At 45.4% G+C, this 23477-nt stretch overlaps 1 protein-coding gene across 2 annotated transcripts in view; it reads right to left on the reverse strand.

Annotated features, from left to right (window-relative positions):
- Positions 1-23477, reverse strand: part of PTCHD1 (patched domain containing 1) — a 274943-nt gene that overhangs the window by 151049 nt on the left and 100417 nt on the right. For both annotated transcript variants that reach the window (XM_075335404.1, XM_075335403.1), the window contains exon 3: positions 16206-16866. In XM_075335404.1, the coding sequence (XP_075191519.1) occupies positions 16206-16866 (661 nt within the window). The remainder of the gene's footprint in view (positions 1-16205; positions 16867-23477) is intronic.

A 23477-nucleotide genomic window follows, 5' to 3' on the forward strand; every position in this document is an offset into this window, starting at 1 on the left:
GCAGGCAGAGAAGAGTCAAAACAGTTCAGAGTTGAGAGACCAAGATCAGATCACTGTACACTACGGGAGCAGAGAGCACTACTGTAACCAGGAAGTATCACTGGCGGCGTTACGGGTGAGCATGCTCCCTAATGAAGCAGAGCAATCACCAGGAACGAGGAGCATCTGTGTAGGCATCTCCCAGGACCAGCATAGCACCCAGTGCTGAGAAACAATCCATCCATAAGAGTTCAAGACAAACAGTAGAGCATTCAACCTGCAAAACGCTCTGCGCGATGGAACAGTAAGTACTGGCTTTGCAGGAGAGCATGGCAGAACATCACATCACAACTTGCTCTTAACATCGGAACCGTGACATATTTATATTTTCATTTAGATTTTCCAAAAACAAGACCAGCAACTTCTTTATGTGGTCAGTTTGTGCCATCATTACTGATAACTCAGCGTTTGAATTGATAGGCAAATTAAGTTGAAGAATTATTGCCAATCTGAAGCCTATAGCCCACTTTACACGTTGCAATTAGTTGTACAATCGCATTTGCGATGTGACACGCCCAGGTTGCATACGGGATCTATGAGATTTCACGTTGGTCGTTCATTTGCTGTCACACGAGCGTTAGTAGTCTATGTTAAATTGGTCAATTTTGTGTGCGATCCTTTAGATCATGTGTTCCGTGACGTATGCATTGGGCACCTTTTTTTTTTTTTTTATTTATTGACTTGCCAAGCGTGTGTAATGTGTAGGGATGCGTTTTTACTATGTCATCTGCCATTCAGCTCTGCTACATGGCCGCTAACAGCAGACACAGACAGCCATGTAGCAGCGGTGAATGGCAGATGACAGCAGACACAGACAGAGCCGCACTGTCAGAATGAACTCGGGTGAACTTCACCCGACTTCACGGTCATGCTGCGGCTCTGTCTTTGTCGCGCCCTGATTAGCGGTCACCCATGAAGGACTCACCGGTGACCGCTAATCTCCTAAGTTACTGAAGTTAGCAGCCCTCTCTCATACTCACCAATCCCCGATCCCCGGCACTGCACGGCATTCACACTGCTCCGGCGGCTTTTACTGTTTTGAAAAAGCCGGCCGCCCATTAAACAATTTCGTATTCCCTGCTTTCCCCGCCCACCGGCGCCTATGATTGGTTACAGTGAGACACGCCCCCACGCTGAGTGACAGCTGTCACACTGCACCCAATCACAGCAGCCGGTGGGCGTGTCTATACTGTGTATTGAAATAAATAATTAAATAATTTAAAAAAATGGCGTGCGGTCCCCCCCAATTTTAAAACCAGCCAGATAAAGCCATACGGCTGAAGGCTGGTATTCTCAGGATGGGGAGCTCCTCGTTATGGGGAGCCCCCCAGCCTAACAATATCAGCCAACAGCCACCCAGAATTGCCGCATACATTATATGTAGAGATGAGCGAACCGGTCGCGGTTCGGCTCGAGGTTGGTTCGCCGAACGGACCTCCTGTTCGAGTTCGGTTCGTCGAACGTTCGACGAACCGAACTCGAACTGCATAGGAAACAATGGCAGGCAATCACAAACACAGAAAAACACCTAGAAAACACCCTCAAAGGTGTCCTAAAGGTGACAAACAACTCAAACACATTGGAAAGTGACAAGGACATATACTCATGCGAAAACAAAACAGCTGGACAAGGAAAAAGAGGAGGACACACAGATATAGGCATGGCACGCCCTTCTAAAATCATGTAAAACACCGCAAGGTGACTCCAAGCGGAGTCTCCATTTTTTCCAAAAATTGGGCCACACACACACCCACCCCTTCAGTGGCAGCAGTTGTGCCCCAGTTGTACACTTCACAGCTACATTTGCATCAAGCACATTCAAAAATACGCCATTCTTATCCATCCCCAGGATGACACCGGGGTAGGTAGCAAAGTCTTTGCTGACCCATGACTTGTTCATCTTGGCTTCTTTTAAAAACAATGTAAGCAAGGGTTACTCCAAGCGGAGTCTCCCTTTTTTCCAAAAATTGGGCCACACAGACACCCACCCCATCAGTGGCAGCACTTGGGCCCTAGTTGCAAACAGGATGTTTTGATTTGCATCAAGCACATTCAAAAATACGCCATTCTTATCCGTCCCCAGGATGACACTGGGGTAGGTAGCAAAGTCTTTCCTGATCCCAGCTCTGTTCATCTTGGCTTCTTTTAAAAACACATCAAGCAAGGGTTACTCCAAGCGGAGTCTCCCTTTTTTTCCAAAAATTGGGCCACACAGACACCCACCCCATCAGTGGCAGCACTTGGGCCCTAGTTGCAAACAGGATGTTTTGATTTGCATCAAGCACATTCAAAAATACGCCATTCTTATCCGTCCCCAGGATGACACCGGGGTAGGTAGCAAAGTCTTTCCTGATCCCAGCTCTGTTCATCTTGGCTTCTTTTAAAAACACATCAAGCAAGGGTTACTCCAAGCGGAGTCTCCCTTTTTTTCCAAAAATTGGGCCACACAGACACCCACCCCATCAGTGGCAGCACTTGGGCCCTAGTTGCAAACAGGATGTTTTGATTTGCATCAAGCACATTCAAAAATACGCCATTCTTATCCGTCCCCAGGATGACACCGGGGTAGGTAGCAAAGTCTTTGCTGATCCCAGCTCTGTTCATCTTGGCTTCTTTTAAAAACACATCAAGCAAGGGTTACTCCAAGCGGAGTCTCCCTTTTTTTCCAAAAATTGGGCCACACAGACACCCACCCCATCAGTGGCAGCACTTGGGCCCTAGTTGCAAACAGGATGTTTTGATTTGCATCAAGCACATTCAAAAATACGCCATTCTTATCCGTCCCCAGGATGACACCGGGGTAGGTAGCAAAGTCTTTCCTGATCCCAGCTCTGTTCATCTTGGCTTCTTTTAAAAACACATCAAGCAAGGGTTACTCCAAGCGGAGTCTCCCTTTTTTTCCAAAAATTGGGCCACACAGACACCCACCCCATCAGTGGCAGCACTTGGGCCCTAGTTGCAAACAGGATGTTTTGATTTGCATCAAGCACATTCAAAAATACGCCATTCTTATCCGTCCCCAGGATGACACCGGGGTAGGTAGCAAAGTCTTTGCTGATCCCAGCTCTGTTGATCTTGGCTTCTTTTAAAAACACATCAAGCAAGGGTTACTCCAAGCGGAGTCTCCCTTTTTTTCCAAAAATTGGGCCACACAGACACCCACCCCATCAGTGGCAGCACTTGGGCCCTAGTTGCAAACAGGATGTTTTGATTTGCATCAATCACATTCAAAAATACCCCATAATTAACCGTCCCCAGGATGACACCGGGGTAGGTAGCAAAGTCTTTGCTGACCCATGACTTGTTCATCTTGGCTTCTTTTAAAAACAATGTAAGCAAGGGTTACTCCAAGCAGAGTCTCCCTTTTTTCCAAAAATTGGGCCACACAGACACCCACCCCATCAGTGGCAGCACTTGGGCCCTAGTTGCAAACAGGATGTTTTGATTTGCATCAAGCACATTCCAAATCCACAAGCATTTACTCTCCCCAGGATGACACAGGGGTAGTAAATTCCTTCTGGATCCATGACTTGTTCATTTTGATGAACGTCAGTCTGTCCACATTGTCACTGGACAGACGCGTGCGCTTATCTGTCAGCACACACCCAGCAGCACTGAAGACACGTTCAGAGACAACGCTGGCAGCTGGACACGACAAAATCTCCAAGGCGTAACTGGAGAGCTCTGGCCATTTTTCTATGTTTGAAGCCCAAAAGGAGCAAGGCTCCAGTTGCACAGTCATGGCATCGATGTTCATTTGGAGATACTCCTGTATCATCCTCTCCAGCCGTTGAGTATGTGTCAGACTTGTTGTCTCTGGTGGCCTTGCAAAAGAGGGTCTAAAAAAATTATGAAAAGATTCCATAAAATTGCTGTTACCGGCACCAGATACGGTCCTACTGGTGCGGGTAGACTGGTGAAGATGACGAGACCGTCCCATGTTTGTCAAGTTACAACTGGGAGATTCCCTCCCTGCACCTGCACGGTTGTTTGGTGGAAAAGCCGAGCTAAGATCGAGTAACAGCTTCTGCTGATACTCCTGCATACGTGCGTCCCTTTCTATGGCTGGAATTATGTCACAAAATTTGGACTTGTACCGGGGATCTAATAGTGTGGCAATCCAGTAGTCATCATCACTTCTAATTTTGACAATACGACTGTCATGTTGGAGGTAGTGCAACAAAAAGGCACTCATGTGTCTTGCGCAGCCATGCGGACCAAGTCCACGCTGTGTTTGTGGCATAGAGGTGCTACCCGTTCTTTCTTCCTCTGACATCTCCCCCCAACCTCTTTCAACTGAAATTTGACCAAGGTCTCCCTCATCCGCTGAGTCTTCCTTGTCCATGGACAGTTCGTCCTCCATTTCTTCATGTTCTCCTGCACCTTGCTCAACATTTCGCCTGCTACTATGCGCCCTTGTCGATCCCTGTTCCCCATGGTCCCATGCCTGCTGCGTTGGTGATGATGAACGTCTGGACCTTGGTGATGTTGTTGTCCCTTGCACATATGAATCCTCCTGTAGTTCCTCCCCTTCATGTTGTCCCACCCCCTGACTCCGAATAGTGTTTAGCGTGTGCTCCAGCATGTAAATGACTGGAATCGTCATGCTGATAATGGCATTGTCAGAGCTAAACATATTCGTCGCCATGTCGAAACTGTGCAGAAGGGTGCATAGGTCCTTGATCTGAGACCACTCCATCAGGGTGATCTGCCCCACCTCTGCATCTCGTTGGCCCAGGCTATACGTCATGACGTATTGCACCAGGGCTCTGCGGTGCTGCCACAGTCGCTGTAACATGTGGAGAGTTGAATTCCAGCGTGTCGCCACATCGCATTTCAGGCGATGAACCGGCAGGCCGAAAGACTTCTGTAGCGATGCAAGTCGCTCAGCTGCGGCGCTTGAACGCCGGAAGTGAGCAGACAGTTTTCGTGCCCTGTTCAGAAGGCCATCTAGGCCGGGATAGTGTGTTAAAAATTGCTGCACGACAAGGTTCAACACGTGAGCCATACAAGGTACGTGTGTCACCTTGCCCAGGCGAAGGGCCGCACCCAGGTTTGCAGCATTGTCGCACACGGCCTTACCAGGCTGCAGGTTGAGTGGAGACAACCATTTATTAAACTCGGACCGCAGAGCTGACCACAACTCCTCAGCTGTGTGACTCTTATTACCAAGACATGTCAAGCTAAAGACCGCCTGATGCCGTTGCGCTCGGCTGCCAGCATAGTAATGAGGCGTGCGTGATTCCTTCTGCGCAGTGAGAACGCTGGTGGCCTGACCAGGCAGGCTTGGGGCGGAGGTGGAGGACCCAGATGAGGTGGAGGATGCAGAAGCTGTGGCGGAACTTGGACAGACAGAGGATTGACACACAAGTCGTGGGGATGGCAAGACTTGTGCAGCAGACCCTTCACCATCTATCACCATAGTTACCCAGTGCCCAGTCAGCGACATGTAACGTCCCTGTCCATGCTTACTGGTCCAAGTATCGGTGGTGAAATGCACCCGTTCACACACAGAGTTTCTCAAGGAAGCGGTGATGTTGTGTGCGACATGCTGGTGTAGCGCGGGCACACCTTTCTTAGAGAAGTAGTGGCGACTAGGCATCTGGTACTGGGGCACAGCGACAGACATAAGGTCTCTAAAATCCTGTGTGTCCACTAGGCGGAAAGGCAGCATTTCGGTAGCCAACAGCTTACAGAGGGATAGAGTCAACCTCTTAGCTTTGTCATGGGTCGGAGGAAGTGGCCTTTTATTTGACCACATCTGAGGGACAGAGATCTGGCTGCTGTGTGTAGACGGTGTTGAGTAGGGTGTCCCTGGAAAAATGCAGGTTTGTGAGGAAAGTGCAGGCGGAGACATGATGTTGCCTTCATCCAACGTTGGTGCTATCGATGTCTGAGAGAGCTGTACACACTCACTTGTTTCCCCTTCCAAACCAACTGACGACCTTACAAGCAAACTGCCTGTTGCGGTTACAGTGGTGGAAGTTTTGCGTGGAAAAACAGGTGTGACAGCTGTCCCCACAGTCCTAGAAGATGAAGAGCGCGCGGATGCACTGGAAGGGGCGGGCGGTGGATGGTTCGCTCCGCTAGCCGGCATTGCAGCACGGTGAGCTTCCCACCGGGACTTATGATATTTATTCATGTGACGATTCATGGAAGAAGTTGTCAAACTGCTGAGGTTTTGACCTCTACTAACAGAATCATGACAAATGTTACATATCACATGAGTTGGGCGATCTTTTTCGATGTGAAAAAAGGCCCAGGCTAGGCAAGGCTTAGAGGCCATGCGACCTGTTGATCCACCCCGAATAATGCTCATAGGCAGAGTGGTGGCTGAGGATGCAGTTGTAGACGTGCTACCAGTGCTCCGACTCTGTCCAGGAAGGCGCAAGGTAACTTCGTCGTCGGTTGCATCCTCCTCCACCGCCTCTGTTGACCTCCTCGAGTGCCTGACTGGGGGTTGACAGTAGGTGGGATCTAGAACGTCATCATCAATTGTTGTGTTCGCACTCCCCTCCCCCTCAGACCGAGCCTCTTCTTGCCCTGACCGAATATTTAAGTTGTCATCCCAATCGGGTATCTGCGTCTCATCTTCATCAGTATGTTCCTCATTGTCTATAACCACAGGTGTTACAGTTTGTGACAAAGGGTCAACATTATGCTCAGAAACTTGGTCCTCACGGCCTGAATCTGAGTCACAAAGGTTCTGGGCATCACTGCAGACCATTTCCTGTTCTGTACTCACTGTAGCTTGGGAGCAGACCTCTGATTCCCAGGCTATAGTGTGACTGAACAGCTCTGCAGACTCAGCCATCTCAGTTCCACCATACTGTGCAGGGCTGATGGAGACTTCAGAGCTGGGAGAAATCAAGTGTGATTGGGATGACAACGTAGAGGAATGGTGTTTTTTGGATGCGGTACTTGAAGTGGCTGAGAGGGCACTTGTTGGACCACTTGAGATCCATTCAAGCATTTTCCTTTTTTGCCCATCATCTACCTTTGTTCCTCTTGTTCGTGTCCGTAAAAAAGGGAGCACATCGGATTGTCCACAATAAGTAGTAGACATCTTACTTTTGCTAGTAGATGGTCTATCTTCAGCAGATGATAATGGAGCTTTGGCACCTTCCCCACTGACAAAACCTTTTTTGCCTTTTCCACCACGCCTCTTCCCCTTTCCACCAGCATCTGTCATTTTGCCACTCATGTTGATTGCGACAAGATTGTGGACTGAAAATGTGGTAGTAAAAATTGAGAGGTGGTGAAGATTGCAGTGGTGGTCTAGCTTTATTAACAGCAGAATAATAAAGAATAAATATCCCTGACAATGTAACTTAGTTATAATTCGTTGGAGTGTGCAACGCAGGCAGACGTGCTGCAAATGTCTTGGCACTAGTGGGACTATAGCAAAGTCCAATAGCCACGTATAGGATGCCACTAGGTACACTGAGTGTGTGCTAGTATAATGGCTTAGTTATAATTAGTTGGAGTGTGCAACGCAGGCAGACGTGCTGCAAATGTCTTGGCACTAGTGGGACTATAGCAAAGTCCAATAGCCACGTATAGGATGCCACTAGGTACACTGAGTGTGTGCTAGTATAATGGCTTAGTTATAATTAGTTGGAGTGTGCAACGCAGGCAGACGTGCTGCAAATGTCTTGGCACTAGTGGGACTATAGCAAAGTCCAATATCCACGTATAGGATGCCACTAGGTTCACTGAGTGTGTGCTAGTATAATGGCTTAGTTATAATTAGTTGGAGTGTGCAACGCAGGCAGATGCGCTCTGCAAATGTCTTGGCACTAGTAGGACTATAGCAAAGTCCAATAGCCACGTATAGGATGCCACTAGGTACACTGAGTGTGTGCTAGTATAATGGCTTAGTTATAATTAGTTGGAGTGTGCAACGCAGGCAGACGTGCTGCAAATGTCTTGGCACTAGTGGGACTATAGCAAAGTCCAATAGCCACGTATAGGATGCCACTAGGTACACTGAGTGTGTGCTAGTATAATGGCTTAGTTATAATTAGTTGGAGTGTGCAACGCAGGCAGATGCGCTCTGCAAATGTCTTGGCACTAGTAGGACTATAGCAAAGTCCAATAGCCACGTATAGGATGCCACTAGGTACACTGAGTGTGTGCTAGTATAATGGCTTAGTTATAATTAGTTGGAGTGTGCAACGCAGGCAGACGTGCTGCAAATGTCTTGGCACTAGTGGGACTATAGCAAAGTCCAATAGCCACGTATAGGATGCCACTAGGTACACTGAGTGTGTGCTAGTATAATGGCTTAGTTATAATTAGTTGGAGTGTGCAACGCAGGCAGACGTGCTGCAAATGTTTTGGCACTAGTGGGACTATAGCAAAGTCCAATAGCCACGTATAGGATGCCACTAGGTACACTGAGTGTGTGCTAGTATAATGGCTTAGTTATAATTAGTTGGAGTGTGCAACGCAGGCAGACGTGCTGCAAATGTCTTGGCACTAGTGGGACTATAGCAAAGTCCAATAGCCACGTATAGGATGCCACTAGGTACACTGAGTGTGTGCTAGTATAATGGCTTAGTTATAATTAGTTGGAGTGTGCAACGCAGGCAGACGTGCTGCAAATGTCTTGGCACTAGTGGGACTATAGCAAAGTCCAATAGCCACGTATAGGATGCCACTAGGTACACTGAGTGTGTGCTAGTATAATGGCTTAGTTATAATTAGTTGGAGTGTGCAACGCAGGCAGACGTGCTGCAAATGTCTTGGCACTAGTGGGACTATAGCAAAGTCCAATAGCCACGTATAGGATGCCACTAGGTACACTGAGTGTGTGCTAGTATAATGGCTTAGTTATAATTAGTTGGAGTGTGCAACGCAGGCAGACGTGCTGCAAATGTCTTGGCACTAGTGGGACTATAGCAAAGTCCAATAGCCACGTATAGGATGCCACTAGGTACACTGAGTGTGTGCTAGTATAATGGCTTAGTTATAATTAGTTGGAGTGTGCAACGCAGGCAGACGTGCTGCAAATGTCTTGGCACTAGTGGGACTATAGCAAAGTCCAATAGCCACGTATAGGATGCCACTAGGTACACTGAGTGTGTGCTAGTATAATGGCTTAGTTATAATTAGTTGGAGTGTGCAACGCAGGCAGACGTGCTGCAAATGTTTTGGCACTAGTGGGACTATAGCAAAGTCCAATAGCCACGTATAGGATGCCACTAGGTACACTGAGTGTGTGCTAGTATAATGACTTAGTTATAATTAGTTGGAGTGTGCAACGCAGGCAGACGTGCTGCAAATGTCTTGGCACTAGTGGGACTATAGCAAAGTCCAATAGCCACGTATAGGATGCCACTAGGTACACTGAGTGTGTGCTAGTATAATGGCTTAGTTATAATTAGTTGGAGTGTGCAACGCAGGCAGACGTGCTGCAAATGTCTTGGCACTAGTGGGACTATAGCAAAGTCCAATAGCCACGTATAGGATGCCACTAGGTACACTGAGTGTGTGCTAGTATAATGGCTTAGTTATAATTAGTTGGAGTGTGCAACGCAGGCAGACGTGCTGCAAATGTCTTGGCACTAGTGGGACTATAGCAAAGTCCAATAGCCACGTATAGGATGCCACTAGGTACACTGAGTGTGTGCTAGTATAATGGCTTAGTTATAATTAGTTGGAGTGTGCAACGCAGGCAGACGTGCTGCAAATGTCTTGGCACTAGTGGGACTATAGCAAAGTCCAATAGCCACGTATAGGATGCCACTAGGTACACTGAGTGTGTGCTAGTATAATGGCTTAGTTATAATTAGTTGGAGTGTGCAACGCAGGCAGACGTGCTGCAAATGTCTTGGCACTAGTGGGACTATAGCAAAGTCCAATAGCCACGTATAGGATGCCACTAGGTTCACTGAGTGTGTGCTAGTATAATGGCTTAGTTATAATTAGTTGGAGTGTGCAACGCAGGCAGATGCGCTCTGCAAATGTCTTGGCACTAGTAGGACTATAGCAAAGTCCAATAGCCACGTATAGGATGCCACTAAAAAACACTTAGTGTGTGCAAGTATAATGGCTTAGTTATAATTAGTTGGAGTGTGCAACGCAGGCAGATGCGCTCTGCAAATGTCTTGGCACTAGTGGGACTATAGCAAAGTCCAATAGCCACGTATAGGATGCCACTAGGTACACTGAGTGTTTGCTAGTAAAATTGCTTAGTTTAAAAAAGTTGTAGTGTGCAATGCAGGCAGACGTGCTCTGCAAATGTCTTTGCACTAGTGGGACTATAGCAAAGTCCAATAGCCACGTATAGGATGCCACTAGGTACACTGAGTGTTTGCTAGTAAAATTGCTTAGTTTAAAAAACTTGGAGTGTGCAATGCAGGCAGATGTGCTCTGCTAATGTCTTTGCACTAGTGGGACTATAGCAAAGTCCAATAGCCACGTATAGGATGCCACTAGGTACACTGAGTGTGTGCTAGTATAATGGCTTAGTTATAATTAGTTGGAGTGTGCAACGCAGGCAGACGTGCTGCAAATGTCTTGGCACTAGTGGGACTATAGCAAAGTCCAATAGCCACGTATAGGATGCCACTAGGTACACTGAGTGTGTGCTAGTATAATGGCTTAGTTATAATTAGTTGGAGTGTGCAACGCAGGCAGACGTGCTGCAAATGTCTTGGCACTAGTGGGACTATAGCAAAGTCCAATAGCCACGTATAGGATGCCACTAGGTACACTGAGTGTGTGCTAGTATAATGGCTTAGTTATAATTAGTTGGAGTGTGCAACGCAGGCAGACGTGCTGCAAATGTCTTGGCACTAGTGGGACTATAGCAAAGTCCAATAGCCACGTATAGGATGCCACTAGGTTCACTGAGTGTGTGCTAGTATAATGGCTTAGTTAGAATTAGTTGGAGTGTGCAACGCAGGCAGATGCGCTCTGCAAATGTCTTGGCACTAGTAGGACTATAGCAAAGTCCAATAGCCACGTATAGGATGCCACTAAAAAACACTTAGTGTGTGCAAGTATAATGGCTTAGTTATAATTAGTTGGAGTGTGCAACGCAGGCAGATGCGCTCTGCAAATGTCTTGGCACTAGTGGGACTATAGCAAAGTCCAATAGCCACGTATAGGATGCCACTAGGTACACTGAGTGTTTGCTAGTAAAATTGCTTAGTTTAAAAAAGTTGTAGTGTGCAATGCAGGCAGACGTGCTCTGCAAATGTCTTTGCACTAGTGGGACTATAGCAAAGTCCAATAGCCACGTATAGGATGCCACTAGGTACACTGAGTGTTTGCTAGTAAAATTGCTTAGTTTAAAAAACTTGTAGTGTGCAATGCAGGCAGATGTGCTCTGCTAATGTCTTTGCACTAGTGGGACTATAGCAAAGTCCAATAGCCACGTATAGGATGCCACTAGGTACACTGAGTGTGTGCTAGTATAATGGCTTAGTTATAATTAGTTGGAGTGTGCAACGCAGGCAGACGTGCTGCAAATGTCTTGGCACTAGTGGGACTATAGCAAAGTCCAATAGCCACGTATAGGATGCCACTAGGTACACTGAGTGTTTGCTAGTAAAATTGCTTAGTTTAAAAAAGTTGTAGTGTGCAATGCAGGCAGACGTGCTCTGCAAATGTCTTTGCACTAGTGGGACTATAGCAAAGTCCAATAGCCACGTATAGGATGCCACTAGGTACACTGAATGTTTGCTAGTATAATGGCTTACTTAGAATGAGTTGGAGTGTGCAGAGGACAAGAGGGTACAGTGGCAGGACTGTGGTGCTCTGGGTAGAGGAATGGAAGCCTGCCTTTCTATTCCCTCCTAATGGTGAAATGCAGGGAGGAAATCCCTGACCTGGGCTACACAGACGCTGTTGCTGTTTGCAGGACCTGTCACTTATGGCTCTCTGACCCTGCCGCTTTGAGCCCTTAAAAGGACTGCTAGAATGTGCTCTCCCTAAGCTGTCTAACGCTGTGTATGCAGCGCATACAGCTGTATCGGCTATAGGACTCAGGAGGACGGAGCTGCGACACTGATGTCTGACACCAAAGACGCAGAAGGCAGATAATGGCGTTCGTGAAGAAAATGTCCGGTTTTATAATGCAGGGACATGTGACATGCAGATCCTATCACACATGCCGTTGCTTCTCTGGCTCAAAGTCCACTTAGGTGTGTGTGTGTCTGTGATTGGCTGACATGCTGGCCCGCCCCACTAGACGCGCGCGCTTAGGGAAGGAAGACAAGAAAAAAAAAAAAAAAATGGCGATCGCCATTATAGAAACAGCAGTGATCTGAAGGCGCTGTTCACGCACACTATACACTGAAATGTGATAATAGTTTGATTCACAGAGTGACTTACACTATTACAGCAGAAACCAAGCTAGGATTTAGCTGTTTTTTGGCTGCTAGAACCGTTCCCGAACGTTTCTAGAACTATCGAGCTTTTGCAAAAAGCTCGAGTTCTAGTTCGATCTAGAACATGCCCCAAAATCACTCGAGCCGCGAACTGGAGAACCACGAACCACGAACCGCGCTCAACTCTAATTATATGCGACAGTTCTGGGACTGTACCCGGCTCTTCCCGATTTGCCCTGGTGCATTGGCAAATCGGGGTAATAAGGAATTATTGGCAGCCCATAGCTGCCAATAAGTCCTAGATTAATCATGTCAGGCGTCTATGAGACACCCTCCATGATTAATCTGTAAGTGACAGTAAAAAAACACACACACATGAAAAAATCCTGAATTAGAAATAAAAAACACAAACACATTCCCTCATTACCAATTTATTAACCCCCGACAAACCCTCCATGTCCGGCGTACTCCACAGTCCTCCAGCGTCGCGTCCAGCTCTGCTGCATGGAGGTGACAGGAGCAGCAGAAGACACCGCCGCTCCGGTCACCTCCACGCAGGTAATGAAGACAGCCGCGCGATCAGCTGATCTGTCACTGAGGTTACCCGCTGTCACTGGATCCAGCGGTGGCCGCGGGTAACCTCAGTGACAGATCAGCTGATCGCGCGGCTGTCTTCATTACCTGCGTGGAGGTGACCGGAGCGGCGGTGTCTTCTGCTGCTCCTGTCACCTCCATGCAGCAGAGCTGGACGCGACGCTGGAGGACTGTGGAGTTCGCTGGACATGGAGGGTTTGTCGGGGGTTAATAAATTGGTAATGAGGGAATGTGTTTGTGTTTTTTATTTCTAATAAAGGATTTTTTCGTGTGTGTGTGTTTTTTTACTGTCACTTACAGATTAATCATGGAGGGTGTCTCATAGACGCCTGACATGATTAATCTAGGACTTATTGGCAGCTATGGGCTGCCAATAACTACTTATTACCCCGATTTGCCAACGCATCAGGGCAAATCGGGAAGAGCTGGGTACAGTCCCAGAACTGTCGCATATAATGTATGTGGCAATTCTGGGCGGCTGTTGGCTGATATTGTTAGGCTGGGGGGCTCCCCATAACGTGGAGCTCCCCATCCTGAGAATACCAGCCTTCAGCCGTATGGCTTTATCTGGCTGGTTTTAAAATTGGGGGGGACCGCACGCCGTTTTTTTAAATTATTTAATTATTTATTTCAATACACAGTATAGACACGCCCACCGGCTGCTGTGATTGGGTGCAGTGTGACAGCTGTCACTCAGCGTGGGGGCGTGTCTCACTGTAACCAATCATAGGCGCCGGTGGGCGGGGAAAGCAGGGAATACGAAATTGTTTAATGGGCGGCCGGCTTTTTCAAAACAGTAATAGCCGCCGGAGCAGTGTGAACGCCGTGCAGTGCTGGGGATCGGGGATTGGTGAGTATATGAGAGAGGGGGATAGACTGACATGGACAGAGAGTGAGGGACAGAGATAGTGACGGACTGACAGAGATTAGTGAATGACAGACATTGTGAGGCGCTTCAGAACGCAGCTTTTCAGCTGCGCTCTGAAGCGGACCTTTTTTAAGCTGCGGTGCAGAGCGCACACCTGCGCACATAGCCACAGACATCAAAATCGTATGTGGGATGTCACACGTTACAATTCACTAGGTTCGTGCAACAAAACGCTCAATTCTAGAGAATGATATGATGTGTTTGCGATCAACGGTTTTGCGTTCAATCCTGATCGCAAGTAGATGTCACACGCAGATACCTCACAAACGATGCCGGATGTGCGTCACTTACAACTTGACCCCAACGACGGATTATGAGATATATTGAAGCGTGTGTAGCGGGCTTTAGTCACTCCAGCTCTATTTCCTGTCCAGCGATGCCTCCTTCTGTTTGACTTTACAGTCTCTATGCTGTTTGACTTCAGGCATAGAGGTCATTTGTCAAGAAGAAGAACAAGATGCTGGGCTGGGAAAACTGACGGCACAACAGAGGCTTCAGATCTACAAATAGAGCTTCAGGTTTTTTTGCCTATCAATTCAAATGATGACTTCTCAGTAATAGAGCAACAAACTGGCCATTTAAAGTTATTGATGAACTTGTCTTTGAAAGAGCTACATGCAGGGCCAGACATATCATTGACGCAACCTGTGCAGCTGCACAGAAGCACAAGAAGTAAGAGGGCCCATTTCTACCACCAAAGAAGGTGAAATAGAGCATTATGATCAGTCATTGACCTGAAAAAAGCCCACATACTGTTCTCCTCTTAGACCGTCAGTGGTTGCATATAAATAATTGTGAAATACTGCTGATTCCCTTTATGAACTGTGCCAGTAAGCCCTTTTCAAGTGGGGAGGGTGCTCACTACCTATGGCTGATTAACAGCAGAAGTGGAGCTTCTGGAAACATAGTATGACACTAAAAACATAACATGTAGAGTTGAGCGAGTTCCTAACTATTCGTACTCACTAAACTCATAATGATTACTGTCTAATACTCGCATATTCATTCTGAATAGCATGTGCAATGCAAGTCAATGGGGAAAAACTTGCAATGTAAAGAGTAAATGCGGCGTTACACGCTAAGCTATATCGTTCGATCGCATGAGCGATCGCATGAGCGATCATACCTACCCCTGTCGTTTGTGCGTCACGGGCAATTTATTGCCCGTAGCGCACAATGTCATTAACCCCCGTCACACGTACTTACCTCCCTAACGACGTCGCTGTGGGCGGCGAACATCCTCTTCCTGAAGGGGGAGGAACGTTCAGCATCACAGCGACGTCACACAGTGGCCGCCCAATAGAAGCGGAGGGGTGGAGATGAGTGGCCGGAACATCTCGCCCACCTCCTTCCTTCCTCATTGCCGGCGGGACGCAGGTAAGCTATGTTTGTCGTTCCTGGGGTGTCACATGTAGCAATGTGTGCTGCCTCAGGAATGACGAACAACCGGCGTGCAGAAGGAGGAAGGACATTATGAAAATGAATGACGTGTCTACGAGCAATGATAAGGTGAGTATTTTTGCTCGTTAACAGTCGTTTGGACGTGTCACACGCAATGACATCTCTAACGATGCCGGATGTGCGTCACAAATTCTGTGACCCCCGACGACATATCGTTAGATATATCATAGCGTGTGATTCCGCCTTTACTCGAATGCCGTACTATTCGCTATTCGCACGAATAGTGCGGCATTCAGGTTACTCGTTACATTGCGACTTTTTCCCCATTGACTTGCATTGCACATGCTATTCAGAATGAATATGTGAGTATTAGACAGTATTCGTTATGAGAATAGCGAGTAGCAAAAGTTAGGTACTCACTCAACTCTAATGACATGCATAAAGATTATACAATTTAAGAAATTGTTGTCACTCAATAGAATTACTGACAGAAAGTCCAGTAAAATATCAACTGATCAATAATTTCCCACCTGCTCAGCTCCTCCTGCTCTATAACATGCCCCCCATGGTTGGACATATCATTGATGCAACCTGTGCGGCCGCACAGGGACACTAGAGGTAAGGGGACCCATTTTTACTTGAAAAGGAGATGAAATTGTGAATTATGATGAGCTATTAGACTGTAAAGGTCTCTTATAATGTTCTTGCACAGGGGCCCTCTTTAGTACGTGTCCACTACTGATGACACCTGTTTATAAAACAGCATATTGAATTTGACAAGTTGACTTGAAGTTAATATGGTGCACTTTTACTATGTTTTCAACTTTTTCAAACTCATGCTTATCCAGCTATTAATCATACTTTTGACCGGCATTTCTGAACGATGTTAAAAAAAAGCTTACCTAGCATGATGAATGGAATTCCTAGGAAGGTTGAATTGTATTTTCCTCCTGTCAAATTGATGATCCCTGCAGCAGTGAGAGTGGAAAGAGTGACTGTAACAAGTCCGAGTAGACCGAGCCAAGGTTTACTTCGAACACAGTCTTGCATGGAACAGCACAAGATAGCCAATGACACAACTAAGATAAGACTCGTGATCAGGTAACGTTCTGCAACCCTGCTGGTTTTCTGAAAATCCTCTCCTAGAGATGAAGACGTGAAAGGGTACATTTTGACCTCTCTGTTTAACCTTTGAAAGCTTTCCACAGTCTCGCAGAAAATAGATTCCCACTTTTCAGCCACCATTTCATTGATAGAGTTGATTGCCTGCAGGTAATACGTGAGCTGAATGGCCTCTGCAGACTTAACTCGATCTTTGCTGTGCACGGTGACACCTCCTAACTGATGCCCATTGTAAACTTCTCTGCCATCCTTTAACTGTGTGATGGGATAGGTAATGATAAAGTTTGTTCGATTTGAAGAGCGAGCGGCTTTCAGTTCTTCCAAAATGTGTATTATATCATCCACTATGCAGGTTTTATCATTGCTCAACATACAAATGTGAGCAAATGTATAATTGAACCCTGGTCGGTAGACTTGAATCCTTTTCACTGCAGAGTGAAACTGTAAAAGAGAGAAAAAAGGAAATGATTAAGTTGTAATGTCTTGTCACTTTCTCTAAAGCCTAGAGGATCCATCTAGTCCACATAACAGAAAATCTATATCTAAGTCATCTGCATTTATATAAATTTACAACTTGAAAGCCTAACAACCATAACAAACACTACAGAACACAAGAGCAATTGTGTTATATGCACTATTACAAATACACAGAAGATTCCTGAGATTAGTCATTCATTTGGCACATAACTGGGTTGCCTGGCTGGAGTTGGGAAACGATTCCATTCCCCAATTTGCATCAATTGGCATATTCTTTGGACTTTTTTCCACTACTAGTTAGATCAACACTGTAGGAATATGAGTTGAATAGTATGTAAGGTGTTTTTTCTACTTTTCAACAGATTGTTCTGTCTTATTCCATAATCTTATTCAACAAAGGAATACAGTTTAACTTTGGGTTCAACAATAGACTTTTAGGACTAGAGATTAGAGGAACAATTCATACGAGGATTGCAAAAAAAATAAAAAACGCTCAGCCATTTTGGTGAACAATACAGGGCTGCCAAATTATAAAAAAACTGACCACTCCAGCAGCCCCATTTCAACCTACCTGCCTTCTGGTACTCTTCTTTTCACCGACATTTTCAGCTTCTTCACCATAGTCCAGGACCTGCGACTGCAATCAGTCTTTCAGGGTCACTGCATGTTATTAGGTCGCAATGGTGTGACATCACAACATGCACCAAGACCTAGAAATCCACGATAACTGGGCCGGAAGTTATAGACTATAGTGAAAAAGCCAAATATATAGACAGCACATTAGGGCACCCACAGAGGTAAGTGGTTTCTGCTCTGTTGTCTAGAGACTAGAGAGACCATAGACCATAATTGTCATGAATCAATTCACCATCTCCACCAATCAAATTTCTGTGTAATATTCAGCAAACAAAATAAAGAATCTGGCACTCAAATTTTGCACAAGTGAGTCAAAAAAATTTGAGTGCGAGATTCTTTGTTTTGTTTGTACTATGGAGTTGCATCCTGTCCGGGCACTCACTAAACTAGGAGTGCCGTACTTTGTATTTGAACCTAATATTCAGCAATATATTACATGATATTACATGATGTTACATGATCTGGTCATCACTAGATAGGACTGATATGTTATGTATAAAAGCTGAAAGGAAAAAGTGCAATATGGTCTTAGCCAATGGACATATAAGAGTAAAAGGGGAATGTGCTCACCCTATGGGGTTGTGTGTTACACAAAAAGAATTAAAGCATGTAGTCAGCTGCTGCAGAGTCCTCGCGCTAAAAAAGCCAAACCAGATCAGGAACAAAGTAGATGTGGAACTGTTACTGCGCTGCTGAAGATATGACATAAATCCGGGAAAGATTGAAATAAGGTAGTTTTATTCAACGCATTTCAAAGTGTCACCCGACTTCTTCATCAGGATATACACAGGTTATATCGGTGTATTTGTGCCACCCCCGTGCCAGCAGCCAGCGCTGCTCATATCCAGGTTTTCTGGGGTGGTGGCTCGAGGGTCTCCGGACCTGGGGGGTCTCGCGGACATGCCGAATAAATGGGGGGACGTCTATGTATGGGCTGGGCTGTATTAAGTTCGTGACACCACCCACGGTGTGTGGTGAGGTGGGACACAACCGCTGCTGTTTCGGGGCACCCGGGGGAGATGTTGTGCAGCAAGTTGTTAACCCCTCCATGGGCAGGGATGGTGGCCCCGGGACCCGGTTGGTGTATGCAGGGGATGGCAACCGCAGGGGATGCTGGTGTACTCACTGTTAGTAAACCAGACAAGTCTCTGGTAAACCAAGGTGATGGTGGCCGGTGCTGCGGCCGGTTGCGTTCTCATCCCCCACCTGGTTGGTGGTCTCTATCCTTTTCCTGCACTGCTGTGTGTAAGGTGGACTTTCCTAGTGTGAAGCTCAGGAGTCCGCTCCCAGCTGGATGTGGCTTAAGAAGCCGTGCCCATAGATGCTGGCCCGTGGGATCTATGGGCCCTGGCGGTGACCTCTTATCCCTAATCAGTGGGCTGTTGTCTTCTATCAGGGACTTTGGGTGGGACAGAACCTCTAGTTCTGGCCTCAATCGGTTAATTAACCAGCTCCAGTTGGTTCTGGTCCTGGCTTCAGGGTCCGAGTACCCCCCTTTGTGCTCCGGTTTCCGGGTCGGTTCCCCGTGTCGGTACCAGTGGGCTACAACCCTATCCCGGTGCACCTCGATTCCACTGAGCCGTCTTCCCGTCTCCTGCTGACGGAGACCACCGTCTGCCTCCTAGCCAGTGGCACCAGGGCTCCTACCCTGATACCGTTCAACTTGAACTTCACTGCTGGAGCTACACTTAGCTCCAGCCCACACTCCTCTCCAAACTCCACTTTCAGCTTAACTAACTGTTTTTCCCGCCACGGGCTGTCTAGACCCCTGGGTGGGCGTGTCCCAACTGCCTGGTCATGCCCACTGGTGTATCTATCTTTCCCTAGGGGGGGTGACTAGGTTTTCTGGTTGGCTGTGTGTTTCCTAATGAGGGAAGGTGTAATGCGGGGGCCTATTTGTGACTACCTGGTTTTGCCAGGGTGTCACATATTTCCTGATGAAGAAGTGGGGCGACCATTCGAAACGTGTTGAATAAAACCACCTTCATTCAATCTTTCCTGGATTTATGTCATATCTTCAGCAGCGCAGTAACAGTTCCATATCTACTTTGTTCCTGAGCTGCTATTTTACTATGTATATAATAACATAATAACATGTTTTAATATTCAGATTTATTCATACAAATGGCATTCGAAGTTGCAACATTATTATATCAATGTTTTGTTATACATCACCAGTTAAGTATCATCAAACATTTTTAAAACCTGGAAAATGTACAACTGAACACAACAGCAATACAGGATTTCAATTAATCATGCCTCAAAGTAAATATCAAATACATCTTTATGAAGGAATGATTGTAGGCACTTTAAGTAAGTAAAATCTATATCTATATCAAATAATGGCCACAATTTAGAATTTTAAAGTCTAAAAAAGTATAAGGGCCTGAATTTTAATGCATTGCTTCAAATGCCCTATATAGCCATATGTTATAGTATCCCATAATTGTTAGAATTGCCCTCATATATTTGGAAATATTTTATTATATCTTTTCATGGGACAACACTCAAAATCTGACACTTTGATACAATGTAAAGTAGTCAGTGTACAGCTTGTATAACAGTGTAAATTTGGTTTGCCCTCTACATAACTCAACACACAGCCATTAATGTCTAAACCGTTGGCAAAAAAGTGAGTACAATTATAACAAACTATTGTTCTGATAAAAAATAAATGCTTCACCCCGGGCGATTTTCCATTTTTCATTTTAGTTTTTTCCTACCCTTTATCCGAGAGCCATAACGTTTTTATTGTTCTGTCAATCTTGCCACATGGTGGCTTGTTTTTTGCAGGACGAGTTGTACTTTTGAATTAAACCATTGATTTTACCATATAGTGTACTGTAAAAAGAGAAAACATTTCCAATTGTGCAGAAATAGTGAAAAAGTGCAACTGCACAATTGTTGTGGGGGATTTATTCACCATGTTCACTATATGGTAAAACTAACATATCAGTATGATGCCTCATATCGGTTCAAGATTGTAGATACCAGGCATGTATACTTTTACATTTTATTTAAGGGATGAAAAAAAATCTGAAGTTTGTACAAAAAAAAAAAAGAAAAAAGCACTTTTTTAGCCATTTTCCAAGACCCTTAGCTTTGTAATTTCTCAGGATCTGGGGCTCAGTGATGGCTTATTGATTGAGATGGCGTTTTTAATTGTACCATTTTTGTGTAGATGTGCTAGTTTGATCACCTGTTATTATATTGTTTAAGAAATGTTGCCGCGACCAAAACATGTCATTTTTGCAATTTCTCTCTTGCCACGCCATGTACCCATCAGATTAATTGATTTTATATTTTGATAGATCGGGCATTTCTAAATGTGGCAATACCAAACATGTGTATTCAAAGAGAAAAAAAAATTCCGGCATCTGAAGATCCATAAAAATTACAAAATTTTATTGAAAAATCTCTAAAATCTTACACTCCATATTAAAAGGCAAAAATACAATGGTCAGTAGTTGTCACATCCAAGCTCACACATATGCGTTTTGGACTAGGGTGTCCTCATTCATTGATACAATGAAATAGGACACCCTAGTCTGAAACGCGGAATGTTTCTTCTCTATGAATTACCTCTCGGTTTGCACTGGCTGATTCCGTTTCACGGTTCCATGGAAGGGTGAGCTGACTTTTTCCATCCTTTGATTTTGAAATATGTGTATTATGTTATTTTTTAACTGTTTTATTTTCCATGGTGCAAAAGGGGGGTGATTTGAACTTTCAGGTTTTTTTTTATTTTGTCATATTTTTGAAAACTTTTTTTTACATTTTTTAATTCTTTCAATAGTCCCCCTAGGGGATTTTATGACTGCACAGCCTGATCACCTGTGCATTTCTGCTGATCAGAGCAACATTACACTGATCAGCACAAATGCTTTGTTCTTTTGAGTGGCGGCACTTTGTCGGCTCTCACAGGAAGTGAGTCAGGGCAGCGTCAGGCTTCATCAGCAGATCCTGCACTACCATGACAACACATTGGCACCCTGTGAGGGTGTCTCAGGGCCGTGAAGGTGTCAGGAAAAGGCGCAATGAACGCCGTGGCCCTTAAATCGCGCTGTAAGTGTTTGACAGCATAATATAAGGTGTTAACAGGCACGGGTGAATCTCCAATCCATCTGCACCTGTTAGCCACATGTCTGCTGATCAGATCAGTAGACATGTGTGGGGATCATGTTGGGCTCACTGCCGAAGCCCATGGTAACTAGAGGGAGACGACCAAGGACATATCACTACATCCTTAGTCGTATAGGGGTTAAAAAGGTTGAACACTGATATTGATGGCTTATTACTAAGAAATGTCATCAATATTTCATTTGTGTAGGATTGATTTCATAGATGGGCAAAATAATTTGGGGGAATTTAATTTTTTGAAAATTTTACAAAAATAAAATATAGATTTTTTGCAATTCTCTCTCCACCAATTCAGCAAATTATCAACAGCTGTGGCTGCCATCATGTCAAATGGCAGAAGGCCAGGCAAAAGGTTAAAAAGTACTCACATTTTCCACTATCTTCACTTAGCCCTTGCCGCAATGCGGTTTTCAATGCCTTACTCATAATTGCGTCCCTGGCTGTTTGTTCATTCTAGGCTAGGGCTTACAGCAACAAGTTCACTTGGGTCTAATCTGGAGCTTACTTACAGCCAGAAGCTCTAGCCTAGAGTGAACAGCAATGAAAAGAATTGAACAATGGACAGTAAGCAATGTGAATGACCAAAAAGGTGAGCAGTGAGATGGGTATTTTTCTTTTCTTTTTAACATTTTGCTGGCCACTTCCCTCTCGGGCTGGCACTACTACTCCCTACCAGTTGACCTCCATGCTTCTATTGCACTGCATTTCCGGTCCAGTATTCACTCTAAGCTTGACCTTCTGGCCGCGAGCAGGCCCTGGAGTTTACAGCACATGCTTTGAAGCCTACTTGCAAGCAGAAGTACTGGCCTTGACTTAGTCTGGGCTACACATTCTGCCCAGAGATCCCGGAGGTCGCTGTGCATGCATAATTAACTCTGGGGGATGCTTGTGGCTGGAAGCCCAGGTCTGGAGTGAATACTAGGCCAAAGATGCAACTTGACAGAGATGACCAGACAGTGAGTTAGGGAGAAGAAGGAACAGATGGAGATGTAAACAGTAAGATGAGTATAAGCATATTTTTTATTTTTCCCATCTTACGTTTTTTATGTTCTGGAGTTCCGTATGCGCGAAGAAGCAAATTTGAATTTTGCCTGCTACTCTCATCTCTATTCGACATTTGGCATCAGGTGTTTGCAGCTCCAACATAAATTAGATGGATGTAAACAGTGTACAGAGCTGGTACAGCAGAACTTCAGCAAAAGTGGCTTTCTTTATTATAGACGTCCCACACTATTAAATGGTCATGATGTAAGTGACTCTACAGACTGCCTTAAAAGTCCATTATACAAAAGACGGCAGACCACTTCATTTTCTCTATCCTTTTTATCAATTTATATTTCATAAATATACATCCAGTAACTTGACATTTTGTTACATCATATTCACTACTGTGAAAGAAGACATCCAGACTGTGATGCGATATGGGCCTCAACAAGTTTCCATGCCGAAGTCAGACTCTTGGTGCTTGCAATCCATATGCGCATAAAGGCTGTAGTAGATTAAACAGGGAGGTAGAGGCAATGCACTGAGGATCAGGGAACACACTTGCAGCGACGTTTCAGCCTGAGGCTTGAGAAAAAACAAACTTGCACATATGGATTGCCTGCACCATGAGTCTGACTGCAGCATGGAATCTTATTAAGGCCCATATTGCATCACAGTCCGGATGTCTTCCTTCATAGTAGTGAATTTGATTAAACAAAATGTCAAGTTACTAGATGTATATTTATGAAATATGAAGTGAAATTTATGCCATCTTTTGTATAAGAGCAGAATTTCAAACACTGGATAGTGGCCAT

This window comes from Anomaloglossus baeobatrachus, chromosome 2, assembly GCF_048569485.1.
Source record: "Anomaloglossus baeobatrachus isolate aAnoBae1 chromosome 2, aAnoBae1.hap1, whole genome shotgun sequence".
NCBI classification, from domain to species: Eukaryota; Metazoa; Chordata; class Amphibia; order Anura; family Aromobatidae; genus Anomaloglossus; species Anomaloglossus baeobatrachus.